This window comes from Cricetulus griseus, assembly GCF_003668045.3.
Source record: "Cricetulus griseus strain 17A/GY chromosome 1 unlocalized genomic scaffold, alternate assembly CriGri-PICRH-1.0 chr1_0, whole genome shotgun sequence".
NCBI lineage: Eukaryota > Metazoa > Chordata > Mammalia > Rodentia > Cricetidae > Cricetulus > Cricetulus griseus.
Genome location: NW_023276806.1, coordinates 219,120,367 through 219,146,001, shown reverse-complemented (window position 1 = coordinate 219,146,001; position 25,635 = coordinate 219,120,367). Strand labels below are relative to the sequence as shown.

At 41.9% G+C, this 25,635-nt stretch overlaps 1 protein-coding gene across 6 annotated transcripts in view; it reads left to right on the top strand.

The window, feature by feature from the left end:
• Dync1i1 (dynein cytoplasmic 1 intermediate chain 1) overlaps positions 1–25,635 on the top strand; it is a 270,227-nt gene that overhangs the window by 23,807 nt on the left and 220,785 nt on the right. For 3 of the 6 annotated variants that reach the window (XM_035451086.1, XM_035451085.1, XM_035451083.1), the window contains exons 4-5: positions 2,707–2,766; positions 19,420–19,535. In XM_035451086.1, coding sequence (XP_035306977.1) covers positions 2,707–2,766; positions 19,420–19,535 — 176 coding nt within the window. The remainder of the gene's footprint in view (positions 1–2,706; positions 2,767–19,419; positions 19,536–25,635) is intronic. The other 3 variants (XM_035451088.1, XM_035451087.1, XM_035451084.1) reach the window with 1 other exon arrangement.

The following is a 25,635-nucleotide window of genomic DNA, read 5'->3' as shown; positions in this document are numbered from 1 at the left end:
ACAGCTAGGCCACTTATAATTACACTCTTCTCATGCAGACAGGAGTGGAAAATGCCAAGAAAGGAGACTGTATCCAAACAGAACCTGAAGGCACATTGGCTATCCCAAGTCCACCCCTGACATGGAAATGCTTCTCAGTCAGGGAGAGACAGAGGCTGCACTTCTGTCTGTAACAGAGGCAATGTCCTTATGTTAGCTCTCCTTAAGTGTTTGTAATGTTGTCCATCCCAGCTACTGCTTGAACCAAAGTGAAACTGGCATCTAAAACAGGAAGAACCCATGTCCTTGAGCAGAGACTGGGTCCAGAGCAGTGGTTCATCCCTCTGGCTGCATGTGAGAAGCCTTAGGAGGGATTTCAGATTTTGGATGTATGGACCCTGCCCCAGACATTCTGGTTCTTTGGGCTGGAAGTGGCCAGGCTAACACAAACTGGACTTTAGCTGCTGGTAGAGCTGAGCAGAAGTGATGCTTTCTATTTACTGACAACTGAAAAGCTTCCATCTACCCAGTCATTCCCTGAAGACTGTTCCACAGTCAGCAGTCGCAGTTAGCGACCTGGGAGCTCGTTACTCATACAAACTGCACCCAGACACACTACAGCAGAATTTCTGAGCTGGACTCTGCATTTTACATTTCATTGAGCCCTCACAGTAGTTTAGGATCAAGGTCAAGCCCCTGACGCACAGTGTGATCCACAGGCCAGCAGCATTCAGATCTCCTGAAACTTATCCAAATTGTAAAATCCCAAGCCACCAGAGCTCTATTAGACCTGAATTGGCATGCAAACAAAAATTGGGGGCATCTGCATGAGCCTTAAGGCTTTAGAATTGCTGCTCTAAGAAACAGTGGCCAGTTCATGTTCACACTGGACTTGGACGATGGTCTTTCAGAACATTCAGGTAAGAAGCCAAGAACACAGGCAGAGCTAAACAGAAAATCTCTGCAAGTTCCTCCTTCTGCCTTTGCAGGCAGAGCAGATGGAACTCTCGGGCAAGTAGGGCAGGGACTATAAAAACAATTATAGGTAGTAATAAGCATAGTTACTGGTTATCAAATTGTGGTTTGTGCTCCCTACATAGACTTTCATTGAACCCACGTGGACACCAGAGAAAAACTCATCCAGTCACTCATTCAACAGGTATCCCACCATGTTAGCACCTGTGACAGGTGCAGTTCCAGGTGCATCCCTGCCATCTGGAGATGTGGTTGCTCCTTCCATGCAGAGACTTGAGTCCTGAATCACATAGTGTCAGTAATGAATAAAGGGGTATATAACAAAACCTCAGGAAAGTATTAGTACTGTGAAGAAGGGAGAGCAGGATAAAAGAAAGAAATGAGAGTAGTAAGATGCACCTCTTATGATCTGGGAGAGAAATGGAAGATCTCTGAGTAGAGAACAGAGGAGCCAAGGTCTGAAAGAAATGCATGCAGCTATCCGGTACAAGAATGGGGTACGGCTTATCCTAAAGTGTAAGAAGAGAAGAGAGGTCGTAAATAAGTTCACAAGGTTCTGCAAGCATGGCGCACATAGCATTATGAGCCAGGGTAAGTCTTTGCAACAAGGAAACCAAGCAGGACTTCTCAAACCTTAAGATGCTCACAGTGACCTGAGAACTCGGTGAAGCTGTAGTGTGGAGCCAGTAAGTCTGGGGTGAGACCTGAGTGCCTGCATTTTCCATGATCCCTCAAGAGATGTCAAGGACATTGCCTTTAAGTCTAACTTTTAGTAAGTAAAGGGATACAGGGATACGGGGGTTGAGAGCTTGGGCAGCATCCCCAGTGTCACCCAGCTGGTAAGTCAGGTCAGATTTGAAGCACACATGCCCAACAGCAAAGACACAGAAAATCTCCTGCCTACTTCACTGGGAAAGATTCTTCATTGAAAACTGTGAAGATCCAACCTGAGGAAGGTCTGTATTTATACTGTGTATTATGGAATAGTTATCCCGTCTTATTAACAGACAGGGAAAGTTGATGCCCTCACAATTACTGACATTCTGGGCTATGTGTTATTACACATATAGAAGATATAAGACATAATTAATCCCTGGCACGTTGGAGACAAATGGTAACATTGGAGACTGTTTTGGTGCAATCTGTATAGATAAAATGACTCATCGGTTTCAACTCTAATGGCACTATATTTGTAGTAACTGACCCGAGGAAGCCAACTGTTCCCAGACCCGGCGGTCACGCTCCATTTAGTCTGACCTTCTCAGATGTTACTGTCCTTGTCCATCTGTATTTAATTCTCTTCTCCCCATGGAAGAGCTTACAGGTCCAAGAAGAGCTTAGGCTCTGTGGGGACAGGGAGATATACAGTAGCTCACACACTCAAGCCAGTGAATCTGTATTGCAAATTGTGTGTGTGTGCATGTGCGTGTGCGTGTGCGTGTGCGTGTGCGTGTGCGTGTGCGTGTGCGTGTGCGTGTGCGTGTGCGTGTGTGTGTGTGTGTGTGCGTGTTTGGTGCGGGAATAACTGGCTCCAGGTTTTCTTCCATGGAAAGGGCTGCATCATTTCATACCAAGCAGTTTCTCAAAGGAAAGGCAGGCTCCTCACTTTCTTGTCGGAACCCCCGGGGGTGGGAGGGACGTTCTGTGTGTGTACCGTACATGCCATTGAGAAATGATGCGGTTCGGTTTGTTCTGTTGCCCTCCTCCTTTGTTAATTCTCTGTGTTCTTTTTCCTTTGTGCTGCACGATTAGGACCCTGCAGTGGGACACAGACCCCTCAGTGCTCCAGCTGCAGTCAGACTCAGAACTTGGGTATATGTCTGCTCTTTTGTTACTCCTTCTATGATTTCTTTGCTATAGTTGTGTTAAAATGCTGGAGCTCTTGGTTCCTTCTGCTTTTGTTGAAACTTCCAATTTAATGATTTTCTTTTCTTCCATTTTCTTTCCTTCTACAGCTTGGGAGAAAGTCTCTCTTTGTGGACAACACCATAAAAAGATGGCTTTTCCCCTCCCCTTATCAATTCCTATCAGTGCAAACCGACACTGATCCCTAAGAATATTACAAACAGAAGCCCATCCCTCCATTTAAAGGTGGAGCACACTGTCTGAGATTGGAGATACGTGTGGCTTTATTCTAACACACTCCCTTTGTACTAACAACTAACCTTGTCTGGGATCAGTATTAAAATGTTGTGTCTTGTTTGTGTTTTTGCTTCTCATTTGTTAGAGAATCCACAATACGCTCTTAATTTCAGTTAATTTTGAATAACTACATTTCTGTGAAAGAAGTCAATTTGCCCCACATTTCAAATACTTGGTTTTTGGTAACATCTTCCTAAAAATAATGTTTTCAGGGGGGTGTCTTTCAGAAGTTGAAGGTAGCTTCACAGTCGAACAGTCATCCATAAAGAATAAAATACATGGGTTTAGTTTTTTCTCTTAGACGATTGGGATGTGAGCTATAGTCATGAGATATTTTCCACAGGATGCTCTCACAGCTCACTATCAAGCTCAGAAGAACTGACTGTACTTTTTCCAGCTTCAAGTACAGTTAAAGCAACTAGAAGTAAGCCATAGCAGGACTATCTACACAGAAATTGAGAAAGACTAGCATGACTGACACGGCTTCCCCTCCCTTCAAACTGACATGATGGCATTCACCAGCGTAAGATTGGATGCCTCCAAAATAGATACCTCAACATTTTGTAACAGCAGTTTTTTTCTAGAAGTACACCAATATATCTCCAAATGGGCATTGATAACCTACACTGAATTATTTAAATTCCTGAGCCTGTATCTCTGGGTTTCCATCTATTTCAGCACCTGCCATACAATTCAGGTTAAATGGCATCTGTGTGGTTCTTTGTATATGCAGAAGTTCTTAACTGACTTGCAGTGATGCTAAACCGAGGAATCTAACATCTCAGTTACCTAGTACACTGGTTATAAGTAAGTTCAGAAGACAGCTGCAAATTTCTTTTTTTAAAGTTTTAAATTACTAAGTTTTGCACTATTTTGTTAGATCACCCATTATCTATTTCAAATTATATTTTTAATAATCAAGAAATGTGACTATTTAAAGCAGAGAGACAATAAGCACATAGTAAGTTACAGTTTGCATTGTTTCAGTATGGCGTAGTATTTTTAAATGTAAGCACAAGGGAGTTGGCAAAGGCTATCACCACGTGACTTCAAATTGACACATTATAGGTGGGTTGCACTGTGGCTAAGTTGCATGTATGATGTGGAGCAGGTAGAGATTTTCACACCTGTATCTGTTCTCCAGGTAGGCACTCAGCATGCAAATTACAGCATACTGGCGAGATGGAGATGGGCATACGGGTGTTTTCTCCTCACCTGCCCCATCTCACTCCAGAGTAGAGTCAGTGGGTCAGAGAGAGAGAGAGAGAGAGAGAGAGAGAGAGAGAGAGACAAAGAGATGTGAGGCTTTGCACTGAGAGGGGCTCATTTTAGGAACTGTTTAAGCCATGTGACAATTTCAAATAGTATAAACACGACAGTTTCCCTTTTTGCAGGTCTTGTGTTCAGGATACACACGAACGTTTATGAGATAGATGCTCCTTAGGCTACATGGTTTTTCTTGAGACAGTTTTATTTCCTCATCTTAGAGTTGGCAGGAAATTGACCCTAGTCTGTAATTTTCTCTGTGTCTTCACTTAAGAGCTGTACTGAAATATAACTGACACAAAATACCGTACACAAGCTATTGAAATTGATGTTTGGCATTGCACACATGCTCATCAAACTGTCATTGCCATCAGTAAAGCAAACAGTTGTCACCCCCAAAGTGTCTTCTGCCTGCTTTGATTTGATTATTTCATTTCTTCTACTTATTTTGTGTTGAATTTGCATTTGTTTGTGCTGGCTGCATTATTAAAGTGGAAACCGGTTACGTCTATGCCTGTCTCTCTTCTCTTGACCTTTTGTGCTGTTGTTATCAGAAGTTTCACTTGTATATGTTATGAAGTACATACTACTTTGATTTTTATCCAGCCACTGGTCTTTGAAAGAGGCAAGGGACAAAAATAGTGTTCATCCTCACAGTTAACATTTTTTCTAATGTTCTGTATTCCTTTGTATAAACCGTGTAACCCTCCTCCCCTCCTCCTCCTCCTCCTCCTCCGCTTCCTCTCTTCCTCCTCCTCTTCTACTCTATGACTATTTTTTGTAACCTATCATCAAATTCACCAACAATTTCTGTTTGATCAAGCCAACTCTTTTTCATTTCAAAATGTATGTTTCAGTTCTATGGTGTATACTTGAGTCTTTTAAAATTCTATGTCTTTTCATTGACATTCCTACCAAAGAAGACTTGGGTTTCTTACCTTGGAAGCCTTGGCCTCCCACCTTTGTAGCATCTTCATTACTATCCACTACTGGGCAAAACACATATCTCCATGTCATTGGTTTGTTTTCTGTGGGTATACACTGTTCTTTTGTGTGAAACGTATATCCTTATTTCTTCATTTCCTTTAGCTCTCTGGTTTCTGCCCAGTAGGGAAAGCATCATTTCTCCAAGTCTTCACAGACTTACCCTGGAGATTCACTCACTAAACCTCACATAGGGAGCTTGGGGATATTCTAAACCTCTGTGCACACCTGAACTGACATCTATCTTCCTCTGTGGTTCCCAGGAGCCTAGAAAACACTAGGCCCCATGTGTGCCCTGAAAATGAGAGGTAGGAACCCATACCTCCCACAATATCTGGAAAAGTAGGATTGCTTCATGGATATCCCATCTGTTTGTAGGAAAATATCTAGCAGCTGGGGTTTATTACCCACTACCTTTACTAAGAGCCAAGGAAAGAATCTATGGTAAATGACTTTATGCTTGTTTAAGCGTCATGTGCTTTAAAATAATTTAGTTATCTTTTGCTCCCCTAAAGGTTTGGACAAATATCAGTCCCCAAAAGGCAAGTTAGAAACTAGTCTTTATGATAGCAAACAAAGTGTTGGGATTCTAGAGGGAGACTTGGCCCTTCTAGGATGAACCTAGAGAACAGCCTTTGTTAATGACTTCAGCCACGGAGTTGATCCACACAACAGATATCCACACACTCATTTAAATGCCAAGGATTAGGATTGCTTGTCTATTAGCCCCAAGAATCAACAAGTTAGAGGTAGACTTCCAAAGAACTGGAAAAGGGATGCTTATTGCATTGTTAGGTTCCTTCCAGGGAGAACACAGAGCCCTATTTTTATCAGTAGGGTAAAGTTTGTGGTGGGGCGCCTTGATGTGCTCATACTTCAGAGGATGCATAGTGGCTTGCATTGTTTGCCTCTGGATGCAGGCAAGTTAGAAGCCAGAACCTTGGGCAGCAGCTTAAAAGTCAGATATTTGATACCCAACCTACACCCTCCCAGGTAAACGCAGGAATTAGTCATTATCACCTGTCATTCTGTGCTGTGCTAGTGTGAAGATACAGGAAGAGATCTGAGGACTTGTTTTAAAGATGCCTTTGCCTTCCATGGTCCCAGGTAGCTGTGCCTGCCAGACCAACTGGATTAGCATGCAGAGATGGTTCCTTTTGTAGCAGCCTTACAAATGGAACACAAACCCTTCAGTCCTCAGGGAGACACAGATGAGAGCTGTCTCTGATGTCTGGGATGAGTTTAGGGGAGACTGTATCTCTGCTTTTCATGCTGATTTTGAAGTGGGCTTATTTTTAGTTCTCTAGTGTATAGACTGTCAAATATTTCTGGGATTATCTCTAAGGGTGTTGGTTATTGTGTTTACATGGTAGTTCTGAAGGGTTTGGGGGGATGGGCTGAGCCTCCTGTTTCGCCACTGTCTGATATTTAAGGTTTGGTTTTTTGTTTTGTTTTTACTAACAGAATTCTTTTGTAAAAATTGGATATATTTGGATTCCTAAAATTATTAAGATTTAAAATATTCATGTACATTTAGAGGACTGAAGAAAATACTCAGTGGTTAAGAGCACTTGCTGCTCTTGGAGAGCACCCAGAGGACCCAGCTCCCACATGGTGGCCCAGAACCACCTGGAACTCCAGTTCCAGTACATCTGATGCTCTTTTCTGACTTCCATGAGCTTATGAATGTAGGTAGTGCAGAGACAGACAGACAGATAGACAGACAGACAGACAGACAGACAGACAGACAGACAGACACACACACACACACACACACACGAATGCACACACACATGCATACACACACACACATCCTCACACATAGTACTTTTTTTTCATTTAAATCAACTCGTTTCTTATAACTTTGCTCTGTTTCGATTATGAGGTTTTTGTTTGCCAAATACTTTTGAAAACATCTCCGTGTACTTGATAGCAGCTTTACCCTTCAGGCCTTTCTTTGGGTTACTTATTTATTTGGGAGCTTTGTGTGATCAGGGTCCTTTGCTCCTCACACACCTCACTCCCCTTCCATAGACTCAGACCCAGACCATCTCCCCAAAGACTCTATTCCAGTGGTTCTCAACCTGCAGATCACGACACCCTGGGGGTCCAATGACCCTTTCACAGGAGCTGCATATCAGATATCTACATTATGATTCATTACAGTAGCAAAAATATAGTTACGAAGTAGCAATGAAGAAAACTTTACTGTGGGGGGGGGGTCACCACAGGAAACTGTATTAAAGGGTCACAACATTAGAAAGGTTGAGAACCACTGCTCTATTCAAAAGACAACAAAAGTGTGTGCAATGTAATCACTCCTTCCAACTGCCCCAGAACACCCCAGCTTCACCGATTCTCTTGTTTGCTTCCTGGCCTGCATCATTTTGGGCCTGCAACTTCAGATCCTCTCACCTTGGCCTCAGCTTTTCTAGTGTCTGGATTGCAGCACAGGTCACTGTGCTCACATGTTTCTACAAGTTTTTTCAGACTGGCACTCTTGATCACTCAGCCAGGGCTGGGGAGCTCCTGCTACTGAATAAAATCCATATGGTGTTCTAAACAATTCTCCTGTAGGAATCTGACTTGAATTGAGTCTTAGGAGTCTGGTGGGAACAGACAGAATGACTAGAACTGTCACAATCATCCTGCCAGGGGCTTCGTCCCTTGGTCTTGGTAGTTTCCTGATATGGACTGCAGATGCCTGTGAATCCCAAGTCCCTGGTTCTCCTGGAGTCTTCTCCCAGCCAGCATCATCCCTATTGAATCTGCGTGCCAGCTGGGTTTGCTTCTCTGTATCATAGCCTAGAAATGCCCTGGGGACTGCAGAATGGGGCAATTGTGGGGCTCCTCTTGCTTCTATTCCCTCTTTCATGTATCACTGTTACTTTTTGTCCTAAGACTTTCTCTTATTCAAACAGCAAGTTTTTAGTATTTTTAGCTAGAATGGTATATCTTGTCCCCATGACTCTATCTTAGACCAAATCAGAAATGCTTTGCCACTGGTTCTAGTTTTGCATGCTAACTGTGTGATCCACAAACAAGCTAACAGCAGAGAGAAGTCTAGAAGATGATATAAGGAACAAGTAAAGTTTCTTAATGGGAGAAAAAAATACAGGCAATGAAGCAAATAAGTTAATCAGTGAAGCTGGGATTGATCAGGACTGTTCGGAGAGAGATTACACCATGCATGTTGCCTTTAGGAAAGAGCTTAAGAGCCAGTCCCCACTGGCTTCGTGGAGATGAACTGAGTCTATGGAAAAGGAGGAAGGTTGGGTAGGGGAAAAGGATCCTAAATCATAAACAATCCAAAATCGGCTCCAATTTGTTAAACTGAGCAATATTGGGCTTGTTCGGTCTCTGCCTCCACTGAAGCCTCAGGCTTGGGTTTTCTATGTTCATTAATACATCAGACTGTGGATATAGCTGCTTGGCTATTTGAAAGAAAAGCTGGGAAAAGGGTCTCAGCAAGAATGTGGTTGCCCCTCCTTAAGGAGAAGCTAAGAATTTCTTCCAGTCTTTGATTTTAAAAAGGAATTGTCATTTGATCTATCTACCATATGCCATCAACCGTTTCTCATAGTGTCAAACTCAGACCATCACACTTGGCTTCACTCATGCTAGGCAAGTGTTCTGCCACAGTGCTATATCCCCAGCCCTGTCACACGGTCTTCTGTATTTTGCTTATATCTCTCTGATTTGAAATCATGTTCAATGTTTCCCATATATTCACAGCTGGTATTTTCTTGAGCATCATATAGGTTGAACTCCAGAACAAGCTGACAATGTCTGTGACTTCAGCAACATTCCATTTCTACAAAAAAAGGGAAAAAAAAAACATTGAAATACAGACAGCGCCCTGCAAGACACATGCATGAATATCAAAGTACACTGGTAAAATGTACTCCAGAGTTTAAATGAATATTGGCTCATCAAAAGGGTTCATAATTTGGTTTTAGTGGCTCTGATCAAAACTTTTTTGCAAGAGAGGGAGGAAGCACTTTCCTTGTCTTTTATAATGATCATTATTTGTTCCCAAATAATTTTTCAGGAAGCTGATGTTTGCCAGCCTTTATTTATTCCTCGAGAATCTTGAGAAAGCTGTTCTAAGATATTTTCTGTTCTTCAGTAGCAACTTCATTTTCAAAAAGGGCAGCATCCCTGTTGCCTTCAGTGTCAGGAAAATGAAATCCATTTGGAGGAGGAAGTGCACTCTGAGAAACTCTTTGGCATACTTGGAAGTTTCTAATTACACAGCTTCAGGTTACAAAGTAGATGGAACTTACTCAAAGTCATCAAGGAAGCAAAAGGTCATTCCTAAAAATACTTTACATCATATCTGTAACAATATTGGAAAGAAAACATCTCGTACCATCTGCCATGTTGTCTTTCATTTTCCCATGTCTTTTTTTTATTAGTTCTAGTTAGGGAAGAAGCTTATTTCAAGTCCCTTCTCCCTCTCCCTCCCCCCACCCCCAAACCTCCTCCCCCACCCCCAGCCCACCCCCACCCCATCCACCCACCACTCCCCAGGCAGGGTAGGGCCCTCAACGGGGGCTCTGCAAAGTCCACCAAGTCTTCCTATGCTGATCCTGGGCCCTTCTCCATGTGTCCAGGGCCAGAGTGTAACCCTTCATATGGGATGGGCTCTCAAAGTCCCTTCTTGCACCAAGGAAAAATACCAGTCCACCACCAGAGGCTCCCTTGAGGGCAGAGGCCTCCTTATTGACATCCATGTTCAGGGGTCTGGATCAGTCTTGTACAGGCCTCCTGGACAGCATCTGGGGTCGATGTGCTCTCCCTTGTTCAGGTCACCTGTTCCTGTGGGTTACCTGGGGGCAGAGCCTCCACCAGGGTGGCGATGATGATTTTAACTCTTGTCCATCTCAGAAGTCTTACCAAGTTTGCTTGTGTTGCAAAATCCAAAGCAAACCCTTGGGCTGCAGCCATTGACTTATGCAGGGTTGACATTTGCTTCTTTTCAGGAAAAAATGGGTCAGCTGCCATACTAATATCTCTGCACAGCTAGAAATAGATCCTGTGGAGATGCAATAAATGTTCCCTAAAATGATTTTGATGCAAACATGAAGGATGAAAATTCATCCTTGAATTAATGTGGAAAGGCCAACTCTCCCATGCTGCTTCTCTTGGAAGAAAACATCCACCGCTCTGAGCACAGACGGTGCCTGTGTGTGTGTCAAGACAACCACAAAGCCAGCTACTTTCCTGGTATTATGCCCCATCCGTACTGTTACTCTCTGCCAGTGGAGTATCCCATCCCTAGTTTAGAAATCTTTTCATAAGATGTCACAGATTGTTACCCACTGATACCAGAGCACAGCATTTCAGAAACGAGTTGATTCTTTGTCATTTGAAGATAATATCTTAATTAATTTTGAGAATTTTGTACAATGTACTTGGATCACATTCACCCCCAACTTCTCCCAGATCTACTCTTACCTTTCTGCCCATTAAACTCTGTGTCTTCTTTGTTGTTGTTGTTTTTAACCCACTTAGCCCAACTTGTACTACTGGAAGAGAGACGTACTCATCATCTCACCCAGCTGTGAATCCTATGAGCTACAATAGTGAGTAGCCCGGCAAAGAGATCTACTGGTGGAACACAGTGGCATGAATAGTATGGTAGTAACCAACCACTTTCTCAAGGCCCACCCACAAGACAGATCCCATCCATACCTGGCACTACTATCCTTGTTTTCTTTTTAAACCTTTTGTGTTACATGAATTCCTCATATCCTCTTTCTATGGTTGCAGCATCTCAGGTAACCTTCTGTTGGTGACTGTCAATAGCCACCGTTTCAACTGTCTGCTCGTAGCTCCATTCTTACACTTAGAAAATTATTCTTTATGAACTCCTGTGTCTTCATCTTGCGGAACACGAAGCCTTGAAATGCCACCAGCCCATTTCTTTCCTCCACCCTCCATGTGAAGTTGGCTATTAAAGTAGCCCTCTGTTGTTTCCCAGAGTCCATCTCATCATTCTGAACCAACTCTCCAAACTTTATGAGACACTGACCTTAATAAAAGCCATCGTTCTTCTGACTGTCCCCTTTATCTCAGTGCTCTGCTACATTCCGTGGTCAGGTCTCCTCCCTCTTTGCTTGTGGATTTTTTTTTCTTTATTTCTCTTTCTACACACTCTGCTTCTAATATATGGTCATTTCCCACACCTGACATCTGGCACCTGATTTTTATTTTTCTTATGGTTGTTATGTTATCGTGGTTTAAATATTGCTTTATAGCTGTCAATTTCTTAGTAAAATTTCCAAAAACTGTTCAGTGTCTATAGAAAGTTCAAGTTCTTTAGTGTCTAATAGTCTAATGTCAATGTTCCTCTCTAAATTCATCTTAAGGTCATTGCTCCCAATGAAAACTTCTATTCTACACTTTCTGCTATAAAATGTAAATTCAGTTCTCAGATCTTTGAGTATGCAGGACAAGCTATGTAGAACATGGACCCTTCCTACTTACTTGAGCTTATCATTTGGAATCTAAACCAGGTCTCCCATTCTAAGTGAAGCAAGCATTTATCCAAGCACATAGTAATCTGCCCACCGTGCTGTCTTCTCCCACTTAGGTGACTCATTCATGTTCTCTTTTAACCATTGTCAGCTTCAAGTTCTTTTCTGCTGTTTGATGCATATGTATGTACTGGCTCCGATTTCTCATTGTGTTGTAAGGGTCTGGCACAGTGCCTTGCTCAAACACAGTTTATGGTTGTGATAATAATGCTGACAAAAGTATGTGATTGCCACTCCTCCAGGATACTTCTCCACCCACATAAAATGTTGAACAAGGAGGAAAATGTTTCTGTTGCCAACCTTACTCTGAGGGTTTATCTATTAAAAACACTTGACTAGATCTTAAGAAGATAACTAGGAAAATCTCTGGCAGAATCCATCTTCAACTGTCAGTCAGACACTATATGTGACTAAGCAAGAAAAAATGAGTTACACCTGATGCAGACGTTCGTTTTAATGTTCTGACCTTGGCCTACTTTTGATATCTGGCCAAATGACTCCTTTTCCCTGAGAACATTCGTTACTGGTTTTATCCCTTTGTCTTTCAGGCTTCCTCTCGATCCAGAAATGTGCTGTTACTAATGACTTCCTTGGATTTCCAGGACTGTGAATATTGTACACTGGTCTCTGAACCTCCTACCAGACATCTTCTCAGTGGGCAATCTGATTGGTATACCATCAGTTACTCTGGGACTTTCATTTGACACCATTTTTAAGGGTCATTGTGTTTATAAAATTTGGAAAGTTTCTGAGATGACTCAAATTTACTTTAATTCTGACTTTTCAGAACTAACATTTCATAAATACTGAAATTAGGAAATGGTCTTATGAATGTCAGGCTGGCTGTACACCATGACTTACCATGTCATATCAATGATGTCTTTGGAGCAGCCCAGCCTCTGCCTTTCTATGCTCAAGTCCTCAGTGACACTGAAAGAAATGCTAACAAAAGATGAACCAGGGACAAAGAATGAATCTGGGCTCCTAACTCATATCATATACAGAAAGTAGTACAAATAGATTAAATGCCTAGATCTGAGCACTGAAACTATAACACTCAGTAGAAGATAGGTGTAAAATATCAGAACCTTGGAATGAGCTATGACACTTGAGGCATACAACCAAAGGACAAGGAAAAAATTAAAATATATATTTAATTGAATTAATATGAAAAATGTTTGTACTTCCAAAGGCACCACCAAAAACATGAAAAATAACTCACAGAACAAGAGAAAATATTTATTAGTCACTTCACACTCAGTAAGATGGCATGGTAAAAAGCAGATGATAAGTGGTTAGGAGTGGGGACTGGAGAGATGGCTCAGAGGTCAAGAGCACTGACTGCTCTTCCAGAGGTCCTGAGTTCAACTACCAGCAACCACATGGTGGCTCACAACCATCTGTTATGAGATCTGGTGCCTTCCTCTAGCCTGCAGGCATACATGAAGGCAGAAAACTATACATATAATAAATAAATAAATAAATTGTTACTGTTTTTTTCAAAGAAGGGATTGCCACCACTTTTAGCATTTATTTGTTTATTTATTTATTTTGTATACAGTTATCTGCCTGAATGCATACCTGCACACCAGAGAGGGCACCAGATCTCATTATAGATGGTTGTGAGCCACAATGTGGTTGCTGGGAATTGAACTCAGGACTTCTGGAAGAGCAGCTGGTGCTCTTAACCTCTGAGCCATCTCTCCAGCCCTAATTGTTATTGTTTTACACACACACACACACACACACACACACACACACACACACACACACACACCTTAAATATACAATTATAACTGCTCCTTCTTTTTGGTATGACTTATATGTATGATTTCAGGGCTGACCACTTGGAACTGGATAACCAATTAGGGATCTCACCCCTGGAGAATACTATTTCTCCCACTGTTAGCATTCCTTCATTGTCTGTAGCTCTTTGTCTACAAGTGGGGTCCTGTGAGATTTCTGCCCTTCGCCATTTGTCTGTTGGTATTGCCATTGTTAGGGTCTTGTTTAGGTAGCCATATTGTTGAGAGTATAGCTTCCTATCATTTCTAGGAGATACATTCTCACAGCAGATTTCCTAGTCCTTTGGCTTTTATAATTTTCCCTCTCCTGCTTCTGAGATGGTCAGTGTGCCTTAGGTGCAATTGTTGTGTCAGATGTACCAGTCCTGGCTAAACCTCCCACAATCCACAATTACTTGTTCTCTGTTTTTTAACTGGTTGCGGCTTTTTGTAAATGATCTTTGAAAAAAGAAAAAGTTTGTTTGACGGGTTGTGAGAGATGCATATATCTGTGAGAATAAGGATAATGGATTAAAAACAATGTGTGTTTTTAATACACTAGTATATTACATACACTAGTATATTATAATATAATATACATACACTAGTATATTAATCATGAAATAAATGATATACTAATCCATGCTATACCAATAAACCTTGAAAACGCATCTGAATGGGGACACTGGTTCATGAGGGAGTAATATTCTTCTTGAGATCTAGCTAATGATAGCTTGGTACCTGGGTTGATTGGATCATGCTTAGGGACACTTGGTTATCTTTTTACTCTGTTGGTACCAAACAGCCTTCTAAACTTGAAGCAGCATCACTCTTCATTTTCAATTTTCCTTTCAGAAGAAAAGATCCAAGTTGGATGCAGTGTGCTTTTCTGAGTCTGCATCCTTCAGCGTTAGGAAGGCCAGGAGAGAAGGACCTTTCAGGATGACTAAAAGGGATGAAGAAGACCCAGTCCCATTCTTGTGGAGATGTGACCCCTGTGCCATTTTAGAAATTTCAAGTCCGTTTGTGAGAAGGCCATGGCTCCATTATCCAGTGTCCAGGATAACTTAGTGACATTTATAGCTTTTAGTTAGACTACACTCCATTTGTCCATAGTCTGCGCCCTGTGATTGAGTTAACCAGGCCCATCTTCTCACACTCTCATATACCCTTTCACCTGCCCTACCTCCTAGGTCTTCAGAAGCTTTACTCTGAGACTTCTTCATTTCCCGGTGGAACTGAGCTGTGTATTCTGGAATTTGGCCACTGTCTTGGGAAGTCCAAGTGATTCTGATGTCTGTTTCTCTCCACTCTGATATTGCCAGGCCAGTGAAACACAATCGTTAGTGGCCACTGGAATTCCAGGGGCTGGAGAGTTGAGACCTTGAATAGGCTTCCAAACCACAGACAATAGCTGCCCACCTCTTGGGTTTAGTGCTATGGAGTTGAGGTGGGAACTATGGGTTGGCGTTCTTCTCTCAAAATGCTTCCTGTGCTGCTGATCTGGAAAAGCAGCCCCAGGACTTCACCCATTTGGGTTCCCTCTGCCTTTACTGAACACAACCACATTAACCCACATAGATAAGGCTTTACTGTGTTTTGTAGGGAATGTTGAATTACCTTCTTTATTATGGTTATATAAAGCCATAATAAATTTAGTTTAGCAATTTAAAATTCTTATTAAAACTTCTTATTTTTAAAAACGAATTGCCAAGGTGATTTAAAAATGCACATGTGGTTTAATAATAATGCCAAACATCCAGAACATAGTCCATTTAAATTTCAGCTTCTATTGTTCTGCGTTTCCCTGTTCTTCTCATCTCTCTCCCTCCGTCTTCAAGCATTTAATTCATTGCTGTTCAATGTCTGACTCTGAAGTAAGCCCTACAGAGCAATGATGGGTGGAGAATATACAAATGAGTAAGCTTCCCATCAAGGCAGAGTAGAGGTTGTGAAGACAGGGCACGCATCAGGGACTGTAGTAGAGATGACTGTATGACAATTATTTTTTGTTTTGTTTGTTAAATAGTTTGCTTTTGACTTGAAGAACCTTCTTCACCACCTTTTAACAAAAAATAGGAAACCAGATACTTAATGTTTATATTTTAAAGCTTATCTGCTTTGTCTGGTAGGCATACTAATAAAATAATTTTGTCATCTGGTAGAGTTGTAGAAACATTTTGTGCAAACTGAATTTTAAAAGACTACACAAACCTATGTGTTCTGGACCAAATGAAACACCAGCTGGTGACAGATCAGACCAGCAGTGGTGAGAGCCATTGCTGACACAGCTAAATGGAAGGGCTTTGCTATGACAGGGCGCCACCTTCTGGCCAATCTTTCTGGACCCACATTTTACCTCCGCAAAGGGGTCTTCCTGTAGAACCCTGGAAATCCAGGCCAGGCCCTGCCCCTTCTCGGGAGTCCTATCCCATACTTATAAAACAAAACATATACATAACTTAGCCTGTGTTAGGCTGTGAAAACTGCGCTGTAATGGGAGTGTGGTCATCAGCATTAGACAAGGTCAATGTGGCATACTTTTCAAGTACATGGCCCTTTGGTTTACTGTCTAATAGAGCTAGATCCGCCACTTACAAGCCTGAAGCAAATGCATTGACATCACTAACCCCCAATTTTCCATCTGTAAAACAAGAATAATAATATGAAATTTTGTTCAGGATAAAATATGTTTAAAATGTTTAGCATAAATACATTATTGCCAGAACAACAGCAAGATAACCACAAAGAACAAGTTATTTAATAAAAATGTAGCTTGATCAGTTCAGAGAGTGTAGGGAGCTCCATAATCTACCTAAAATATCTTGAGAAGTATTAGAAGAGTTGCTTTACAGTTCTCAGTCCTTTGGGATGGTTCTGCTCTCTACATCAAGAACCACCGTTTGCCAAGCTGTCAACTGATCAGTGCCCTGGGAGAACAACATGATGACAGCTCAGCTTTTATTTGTTTATGGTGGCTTGGACTAGGCTAGGGCCCTGATCTCCCAAATGTAACATCACTGAGAGACTGGTTGAAATGTTTCAATAGTTATTAAAACAAGAAAATATTTTGTTTTAGTTAGATAAACTCATTTATTCAAGCTAAGTTTTGAAAAGTTGGAAGTTTCATGGTGATATTTTTAATTAATGCAAAAGCAAATGGGGTGGCCAAACCCCATGCCATGGTACTCCTACCAAAGTAAATGAATAACTGAATGAATAAATATAAATAAAAAATAGGAGTACAGTTCTCCAATTTTATTGCCAGAGATAATCAACTCTATGGACTTAAAAGATCTTAAATTTAGAATATTCATGAACTTGCCTCTTCTGAAGTGTTATAAATTAAACACTACCAGAATCAGTCAAAAAGATACACTAAAATCCAAGCTGCCTGAGCCAAGAGCTTCATGATATGCCAGGCCCCAGCTGCAGGCTTTACAAGCACTGACCTCATGTAACCTCACAACCTGATGATGGGGTTTGAAGAAGCTGACCACTTGTCTAGAGCTTTCACCTGTTGGTTATTCAAGTTGGTAAATGACAAAGTGGGATGAGAACCCATTTTCCATGGAGTTTCTCAAGCTATATTGCTTGAGCAGTTTGAGCAGATCTTAACAGATTATCAAATTACATACTAGCTTTCACATGCCTATGGCCTGTTTGTCAATGTCCAATAAGATAGGCCTGAAGTACACATCCTGTTAGCAAGATGCCTGAACACTGCCTGCAGGCGTACTGGTCTCTTTGTGGTGCCTGGAGATCCCTGGGCCTCATTCACACTGGTGGAAGGATAGACCCTTGGTTATCTCTGTGTTGTTCCTGAACCTGGTGGTCACAACCGCCCTAGTGGGCCTTAGGAAGATGAGCTGGGTGAATAGACAGAACAGTAGGTTTTGCTGCAAGCAGACCTGGTGTGGCCATTCACATTTCCCTCTTCATTTGTATTTGAGGAAGGAAAATACTCATCTCAGACCCAAGACAGTTTTCAAATAATATCTTTAGTTTTTTTTCCTTTCAAACTCTGTGTCTTTTTACCTGGTTTGGTAATTTTCACTGCTAGTAAATTGTCTGTGTGTATTCCTTAATTTATTGTAAGGAGGTATGTAGGACTGGTGTCGGTCGGGGGAGCAGCCAGGGCGTTCAGTGCATTCGTTTTGTTCAGATCTCTGAGTTCAGGGCCCACGTGGATCAGGCCTGTGAGTAGCAAGGGCTGTGGTTGGGTTTACTGTGTTGGACTGCAGATACAGCCAGCCAGGCTTGCTCTCTAGAGCAGTGCTTGTCTATCTAGTTGCTTATATCTGCCACGTGTACACTTAGAGTCTGCCTTAACTATTTTAGAAACTCCTTCGGAGTGCTTGGGAAGTGCCCATGGAAGTTCCTGGCCTTAGTGTACACTCTCGGCCACTTTTTCAATACTAGTAGTAATTTAACAAAAGGGAATTGAAGCCGTGACATTTACCTGCATGTAATGACGGATCTCCATAACACACAAGGGCTGTGTTCTTATTGTTTGTAACTAGAGAGACGTGTAGAACTTGACTAAAGGGTGATTTTGCCTTTCTCTTCTTTTCCCTCTCTCACATGTGTGTCCATCTGGAAATTTCAAAGAAGTATGCTCGAATCTGTCCAATACCACTGCTAACTCTGTATCCTAAAAATAAAGTTCAAGAAATCATTCTAAGATTGTATATTCCAAAAGTTGTATACATGCATGTGCATAACATATATGTCGTTTATGCATAGCATACACATGGTGCCTATGCACTACCAAGAAGAATCACAATGGAAGGCACCATTTTCTCTGTTCCTGGGTGAGGAAGCTGAATCATGGAGGGCTGAGTGGCTGTAGGGCTGCTCTGCTTTCCCATGGGTAATGATGTCCGGAGGACCAGATTTTTGGAGTGACTCACACTCACCATTAAGAACCTTAGTTAGGAATTTGGCTTAGGGGAAGCATTGCATTGGATAAGGACTCAGTTCAATAATAGCGTATTTTAACTCTGGTTCCACAGCTGTAAATTGCAGGCATTTGAGCACTGGAGCTGGGTTTTTTTTTTTCTCATATAATGTAGAGAATATGACATCCCACACTTCATGGAGATGTCATGAAGACAGATGACATAGTGGGTGTAGAGACATTTGGAAACATTTGAAATGTTACATAAATATTCAAAAATGATTGCTTGCATGGTCACAGTTAGTTTGGGTTACTAAACTAAGACTCTGCCCATTGTTCTTTTCATTCATTTGTGCTATCTTAGTGTGCCTTGCAAACACATTCATTCACACATTGATCATTCTCCTTTTGGATAAATAAAACCTGCTATACTCTGCAGTGGAATAAGATTCTGGCTGTTGCTGCTTTCATAAACAATGTGTTATTCCACAATAGAATCGACTTCCCTTTTATTCAAACTTGGAAATTCTCCCATCCAGTGACACTAGAATCTACATTGCAAATGAAAGCTCCCTATAAGCATGCTATCCAAGCATAATCAGAGATGCTCAGAGTAGAAGTCTCACCTGAGCTGGAGCAGGACTTCAGTTTACAAATAGGAGAGTGAAGACTTAATGTGACATCACCCATCCAGTGAGGGCCATGTTTCCGCTCAGGACCACGAGCCTGACACTGTGCTGAGAAGCTGAGGGCATCTGGGTTTATTTATTTTTGTGTTTTTAGAACTGTTGGGTCTTTTGAAATAAGCACACCATCTTCCTAAGTGTTTTCCCTTTGCTACTTACAGAAGAAGACTGCACAAGCTCGGTGTGTCAAAGGTCACCCAGGTGGATTTCCTGCCAAGGGAAGTAGTGTCCTACTCCAAGGAGACGCAGACTCCTCTTGCGACTCATCAGTCAGAAGGTAAACGATGGCTTTTGTTTTCTTTACATGCTATGTCTGCAGAAATTATCAGGGATTAGCATCCTTTGTGTTGATATCATATCCCAGGGGTCTTCATGGGATGTAAACAGAGTGACATCCAGAAAGCCACGGATGCCTTTTTCTCTGATTTTGGGGGTTCTGCAGAGGGAATCCTTTGCTATTCCTCCAAGAGATCATGAACTTTTAAGTGTGTAATGTTTTGTGTCAGGTTTCTGTGCTTGTGTGAAGAGGGTGGAAATTACCAAAGTGGTGACTAGGTACTTTCACACATGGTGTTAATAAGACTATGTACATTAAGAGTCATCATTTGAAGATGGCTCAGAAGTTAAGAGTGCATACTGCTCTCACACAGGACTAATACCCAGGCCTGCAGGCTCACAACCACCTGTAAGTTTAGATCCAGGGGATTCAATGCCTGTTTTTGGCACACACACACACAGTGCACACAAAGAGACACACACATACATATAAGTAAAGATTGAAACTCTTTTTTAAAAAATTCACCATTTGTAGGAACAGCAAACTGCATCCTACCACCTGTTCCTAAAAATAGAATACTACGGGGACATAGATGCTTCCAATCATTTACACCTATGGCTAATTTTCTTCCTATAATTGTCTGGTTGAACAAACATGAAGAAGACCTTAGCCGCCTCACAAAGCCTAAAATCTTGGATCTAAACCTTTACAGAAAACCTTTTCTTGGCCCCGATTTTCTGGGCAATTCACATACCAATACACAAGTCAATATTCTCCATCCACACTCAATGTAGATGAGTGGGAATGGAAATGTATAACCTCTTTTATGCATACCAGAACATATGAAGTGGAAAATTTGTATGCAAATCTCAGCAAAACGTTAAAGTCAAAGTGATGATTAATCATGACTTTTAACTTCCTGGGATTGGAAGCTTGATGGAAATGAGCCTCTGGGCAAGTCTGAGGGATTTTCTAGATTTGCTTAGTTGAGATAGAAAGATCCTGTTGTATATGCAGTGACTCCTTGGGAGGACTGAGGTCTTGGTCTGAATTAAAAGGAGAAGGGGACCCGAGCAACAACATTCACACTGCTTTCCTTGTGCCATCTACCTCAAGACCATGCTCCCACAACCCTTCTGCCATGATAGACTGTATTCTCCAACGGCAAACCAAAAGAAACCCTTCCTGTCAGGTGTTTTTTTTTTTTTTTTTTTTTTTTTTTTTTTAACCATAGTAACAGGACAGGGCTTCTTGTCGTATGTTTTTAGCATAGTAACAGGACAAGGAACTAATAGAGACGACAATAAGGAAAGTTAAAACCAAGAAATCTTATTGTTTCCTCAAAGCATGATACCATGATGGGGATAGAGATATGACTCAGTGACAGATTGCTTACCTAGTGGACATGGAGCCCTTGTACAGTTCTCAACATGGGAAGACATAGACATAGATGGTAAGACATCACACCAAGATAGAATTACATGAAAATCAGAGAGATGTGTATGCAGAAAATGGAGTCAGTCAACTTGCATTGTTAGAAAGTAATAACATTCCAGTAACTGATGGAAGCAGATGCAGAGATCCATACCCAAGTACCACGCCCCAGCTCCTGGAGTCCAGTCAAACAGGGGAAGGAGGGATTACATGAGCAAAGGGCATCAAGATCATGATGGGGAAACCCAAAGGGACAGCTGAGTCAAGCTAGTGGAAGCTCATGGACTCTGGACTGACAGCTGGGGAGCCTGCTTGAGACCCAACTAGGCCCTCTGAATGTGGGTGACAGTTGTCTGACTTGGTCTGTTTGTGGGATCCCTGGTAGTGGGACCAGGATTTATCCCTGGTGCATGAACTGGCTTTGGGGGGGGCATTCCCTATTTGGGCATGCCTTAATCAACCTTAATGCCATGGGTAGGGGCTTGGTCCTGCCTCACCTTAATGTGCCAGGTTTTGTTGACTCCCCATAGGAGGTCCTACCCTCTCTGAGGGTAGGACGGGAGGAAGGGGGACCTGTGCTTGATATGTAAAATGAATAAAAATTTAAGATAAAAAAGAAAGTCAAAGATGAACATTGACAAAGAAAAAAGAAAGAAGAAAGTAGTATAAATGGCAGTTTTACTTCCTGTGTCATCAATGTGGGGAAGATGATTGAGAATTTGGGGTTCATTTCACTATACACTAAATATTGAGCAAAATCCTAAATAATGAAATGTGTTAGCCTTCAATACTTGGTCTGTGACATACGTGAACCAGTGCAGTTTGGTTTGTAAAAGCTACAGAGATTTTCTATTTGGATGTCAACTCATAATGTCAAAAATGAAGAAAACTCTTGTTTCTTGAAGTTCAGGCTGACTACAGGCCTTAGGGAGAGCTTTCCTCAGTAATACTGCTGTGAGGACAAGTCTGATAGGCATGCTTTTCAAGCCGTGTGATAAAATATCAAAGTTTAGACGCAGAAGAGTAGCACCCTCTGGTGGTGAAACTTTAAACAAACTAACAACCACCGCAGTAAGACCTATGTGTTAACTTAGCAGAAAATACCCGGCTAGAAGACCCTTCAGGAGTCCTGTCCTTGGGCCTCTAGACAAGAGAAGGAAGATCATTAAAAAGCGACCTCACTACTCAGCCAAAGCATTTGTTTGAGTTAATTTGCTGCCAGAGGTATTTGCAGAACTATAGCCAGAGGTATGTTTATTTAGCCCCAGATTTGATCCATAGCACGAAGTGATATAAGTGAAACAGGAGAAGGAGTGAATTATTTTTAAGAATGTGTATACTTATGGTATTGGAAATGGTACAGAAATATTTACAAGGGGAGATAAATTAAGGATGAAAATGCATCAACTCTAAACTTTTAAACTGGAATACATCAAAAGGAAAAGCCCACAGAGTTCATTTTATTACTGCAGAGAGAGCTTGGCAGCCCTCATTATGCTGTGGTCCAAGCAGCAGGAAGGGAGGAATTTATTTCTTAGCAATTGGCAGAAGTTCTTTCTGTTTTCTTAACAAGACCCGTAGAGCTTTCTTGTGGTAATGGTTCAAATTCTACAATACAGACTTGAACCCAAAGCCAGCTCCCGGAGCCTGCAGGAGCTCGTGATATTAAAACAAACCTTCAGCATCCCACCACAGATGTTGGACCCTTGACCTTTGGCAGGGTTGAGGATGCCCAAGGCCAGCCTTTTTCACCTTCTGGGTGAGGTGACAGGAAGGGGTAGCACAAGTGTCAGCAGTGGGAAGTCTGCAGCTAGGCCCTTCCAAATGGGAAACTTGGATTGGTACCCAATTTGGTGTTTGAACCAGTCCAATGTTGTTATGACAAGGGCAGTCTTGCAGGGACTGGAGCCCAGTGACTACTGAATTTTACAACACAGTGAGGCTCTTGGATAGATAACATTTGCATTTATCATGTGTATAAATCCCACAGGAGCTCTTTATTAATCATAACATATAAAGACTGGTTGATTCTTTTTAACCCATTGCTTGAAGACAGAAAATTAATGAAGCTCAAACAATTTCAGAGCACTGATTCTCCGCCTCGAATGGAGTTCTAGTGTGTTCACTTCCTACCAGACACACTGCACTTAATGAAACACAGGGGAAGTAGTTTGCACTTGCCGGAACCTGGGCCCCTTTCCTCTACCACACACCGTAATGAGCACTCTTTGGTGTATTAGCTTGTCACATAATGGTCTGTTGGAAGAAATACTCTGAGATGTCTTAAAATTTGGTAGATTTAGGAACCAAATCTCCATCAATATAATTCTTCCAAGTAGCTTAGGGCTTCCTTGTCTGCTTAGGTCATTAATCACAGGGAGAGAAGGCTGAGAGCAGAGAACTCTGATCAGGAACAGGCTATCTCTACCCTCAAACATTTTAAACACGTGCTTTTTATTTCCAAATAAGGAAAGAACATGCATATTTCTCTGGCAAATTGCCTCTGCTTCTCATGTTATTTCCCTAAATACCATGTGTTCATGAGGTACTGAGGTCAGAAACCAATCCTGTATGTGTTTATTACAATGAGTAAGTGGCTGGTGAGTAACAGGCACCATGCAGCTGAGTCAGACTGGTACTTCCAGATGGTTCTGGAATCACCAGGTTCTGCATGGCCCCTGGAAAATCGAGAATGTCTTAATGTGCTTGATGGAGTCAGCCACACTGGAAAAGGGGAGATGCTTATGCATCCTGTTGGTAGTGCCAAAGGTTCCCTGTGCTTCATGGTATCTGGTATGGGAACTCGGGCTTTATCTTGGCCACTTCCTACCTTCACTCCCCACCTATCTCTGATGTCTTATATCCAAGACAAACAGCGACCGCTAGACTTCTCCAAGCTCTCCGGAAGGCTCGTGCTTCTGTGCATGTGCCATGCCGTCTTCCCTACTTGGAATGCCTTCCCTCCCCTGTGCCTTCCTTCAGGGGTGTGCCCCAGGGTCAGTTCCTTGGCAATTCTATCCTCGTACAACTGTCAAAGTCCGGTTCCTCCTTATTACGCAGTATTGATTCCTTACATGTCTCTCCTAGGCCGTGGCTTCCCTATGAGCAGGGCCCATGTTCTTTACCCACTTTGTGCTTCACACAATGCCTGGCTCAAAAAGCACCCTCACTAGACTTGCAAACAAGCCAGAAGCACAAGATACTGGAGGCCGAAGAAACAGGAAGTGGAAATCCTTACGTTTCCTGAGATGATGAGGAGCAGTCATGTGAAATCACTCTGGTTTTGTGAGGTTTTGGTGGAAATACCATAGTAGAAAGATTTGTCTTTTCAAAGGAGCTTAATGTTTCTCTTTCAGCCAGGTCCTGTTTCTGTCCTTGGGTAGATGTAGGCATTACTGCTCATGAATAGGATGGGAAAACCGGGAGCAGCTTGGGTTGGCCCAGGATAGAGCCAAATAGCCTCGAGCTTCACTATGCAGAAATGTCATTAGAGGAACTCCAAGTGGGTCTCAAGGGAGGAAGCTAAGGAAGGCAGTAGCACTTTGGCATGCCGGAAAAATATTTTCTTGGTAGGGAAATATTTTCAGCTTTGATTTCTCATCCTGTCCAGGATACATTTACTACAAACAAACTATGAACTACAAACAAACAAATTGTTGCTGTTTGGGAAGTCAAACAGTTTGGTTTGATATTGTCCAATGAAACCATATGGCGCCACTGATGATTTTAGTAATACATTTTGGTTAACTCCATAATTTCAAGCTGTTCAAATCTCAAAATGCAATCAGTGTGAAATTATCATCACCCTCTTTCTTTGTACATAAACTTAGTCTTCAAACAGTGGTTTCTATCTTACATCCGAAACATGTCCTAATTCAAACTCAACTTCGTTAGAAACACTTATAGTTGTATTTCATTAACTTTATGATCAAAAGAGTAAATCCATCTGCCAATGAATCTAGTGTTCACTTTTAAATTTAAACCTGAGTTAATTATAGTGTGCTAAAAGTACAGTGCCTTGGTTACACAGATAATACTCTTAAGGCTGGGTTTCAGCATGGTTAATGGCTCTTGTATTGGACAGCCCAGGTCTCTCCAGATCCATCATTTTATAAGTTAGGGGCTGAGACCTAGAACACCCATCTGAGCTTCTCTCTACTGTCACTGGGAAACAGACTATGGTGAGGAGATCTCCTTGATGCAGGGATGCTCTGGGATGATATTCCCTTCCTTTTTGTGAGATCAGCCATATCAAGCAGGGTTAGATGGCTGGACCAAAGGCTGGTTGTACAGAGCAGGGTAACTCAAATATGTCCAAAATAAGCCTTAACTTGATATCAGAGAGGCATCCATGGGAAGCTTCGAGGGTTTCCTTTTGCACTGGAGCATTCCCTTTTGTGTGGGTATGCATCCCTTTCACCATGTCAAATGGATCACCAACACTCATGTTGGTTATCTTGGCCTCTGTGGCTTCTTCTCCTTCCTTCTCCAGTCCATGAGTGAAAATAGTCCAGGATGGCTAGCCTATCCACAGCCTAGTTCTAGCTCTTCTCAGACCTCTGACCTTGAAAGCATACTCTCTGATTTTAAGAGTGCCCAATAAGGTCATTTTTTCTAGAGAATGCAAAGGGAAACAGTTCTTTTGGAGTCTGACACTTTAAATCAA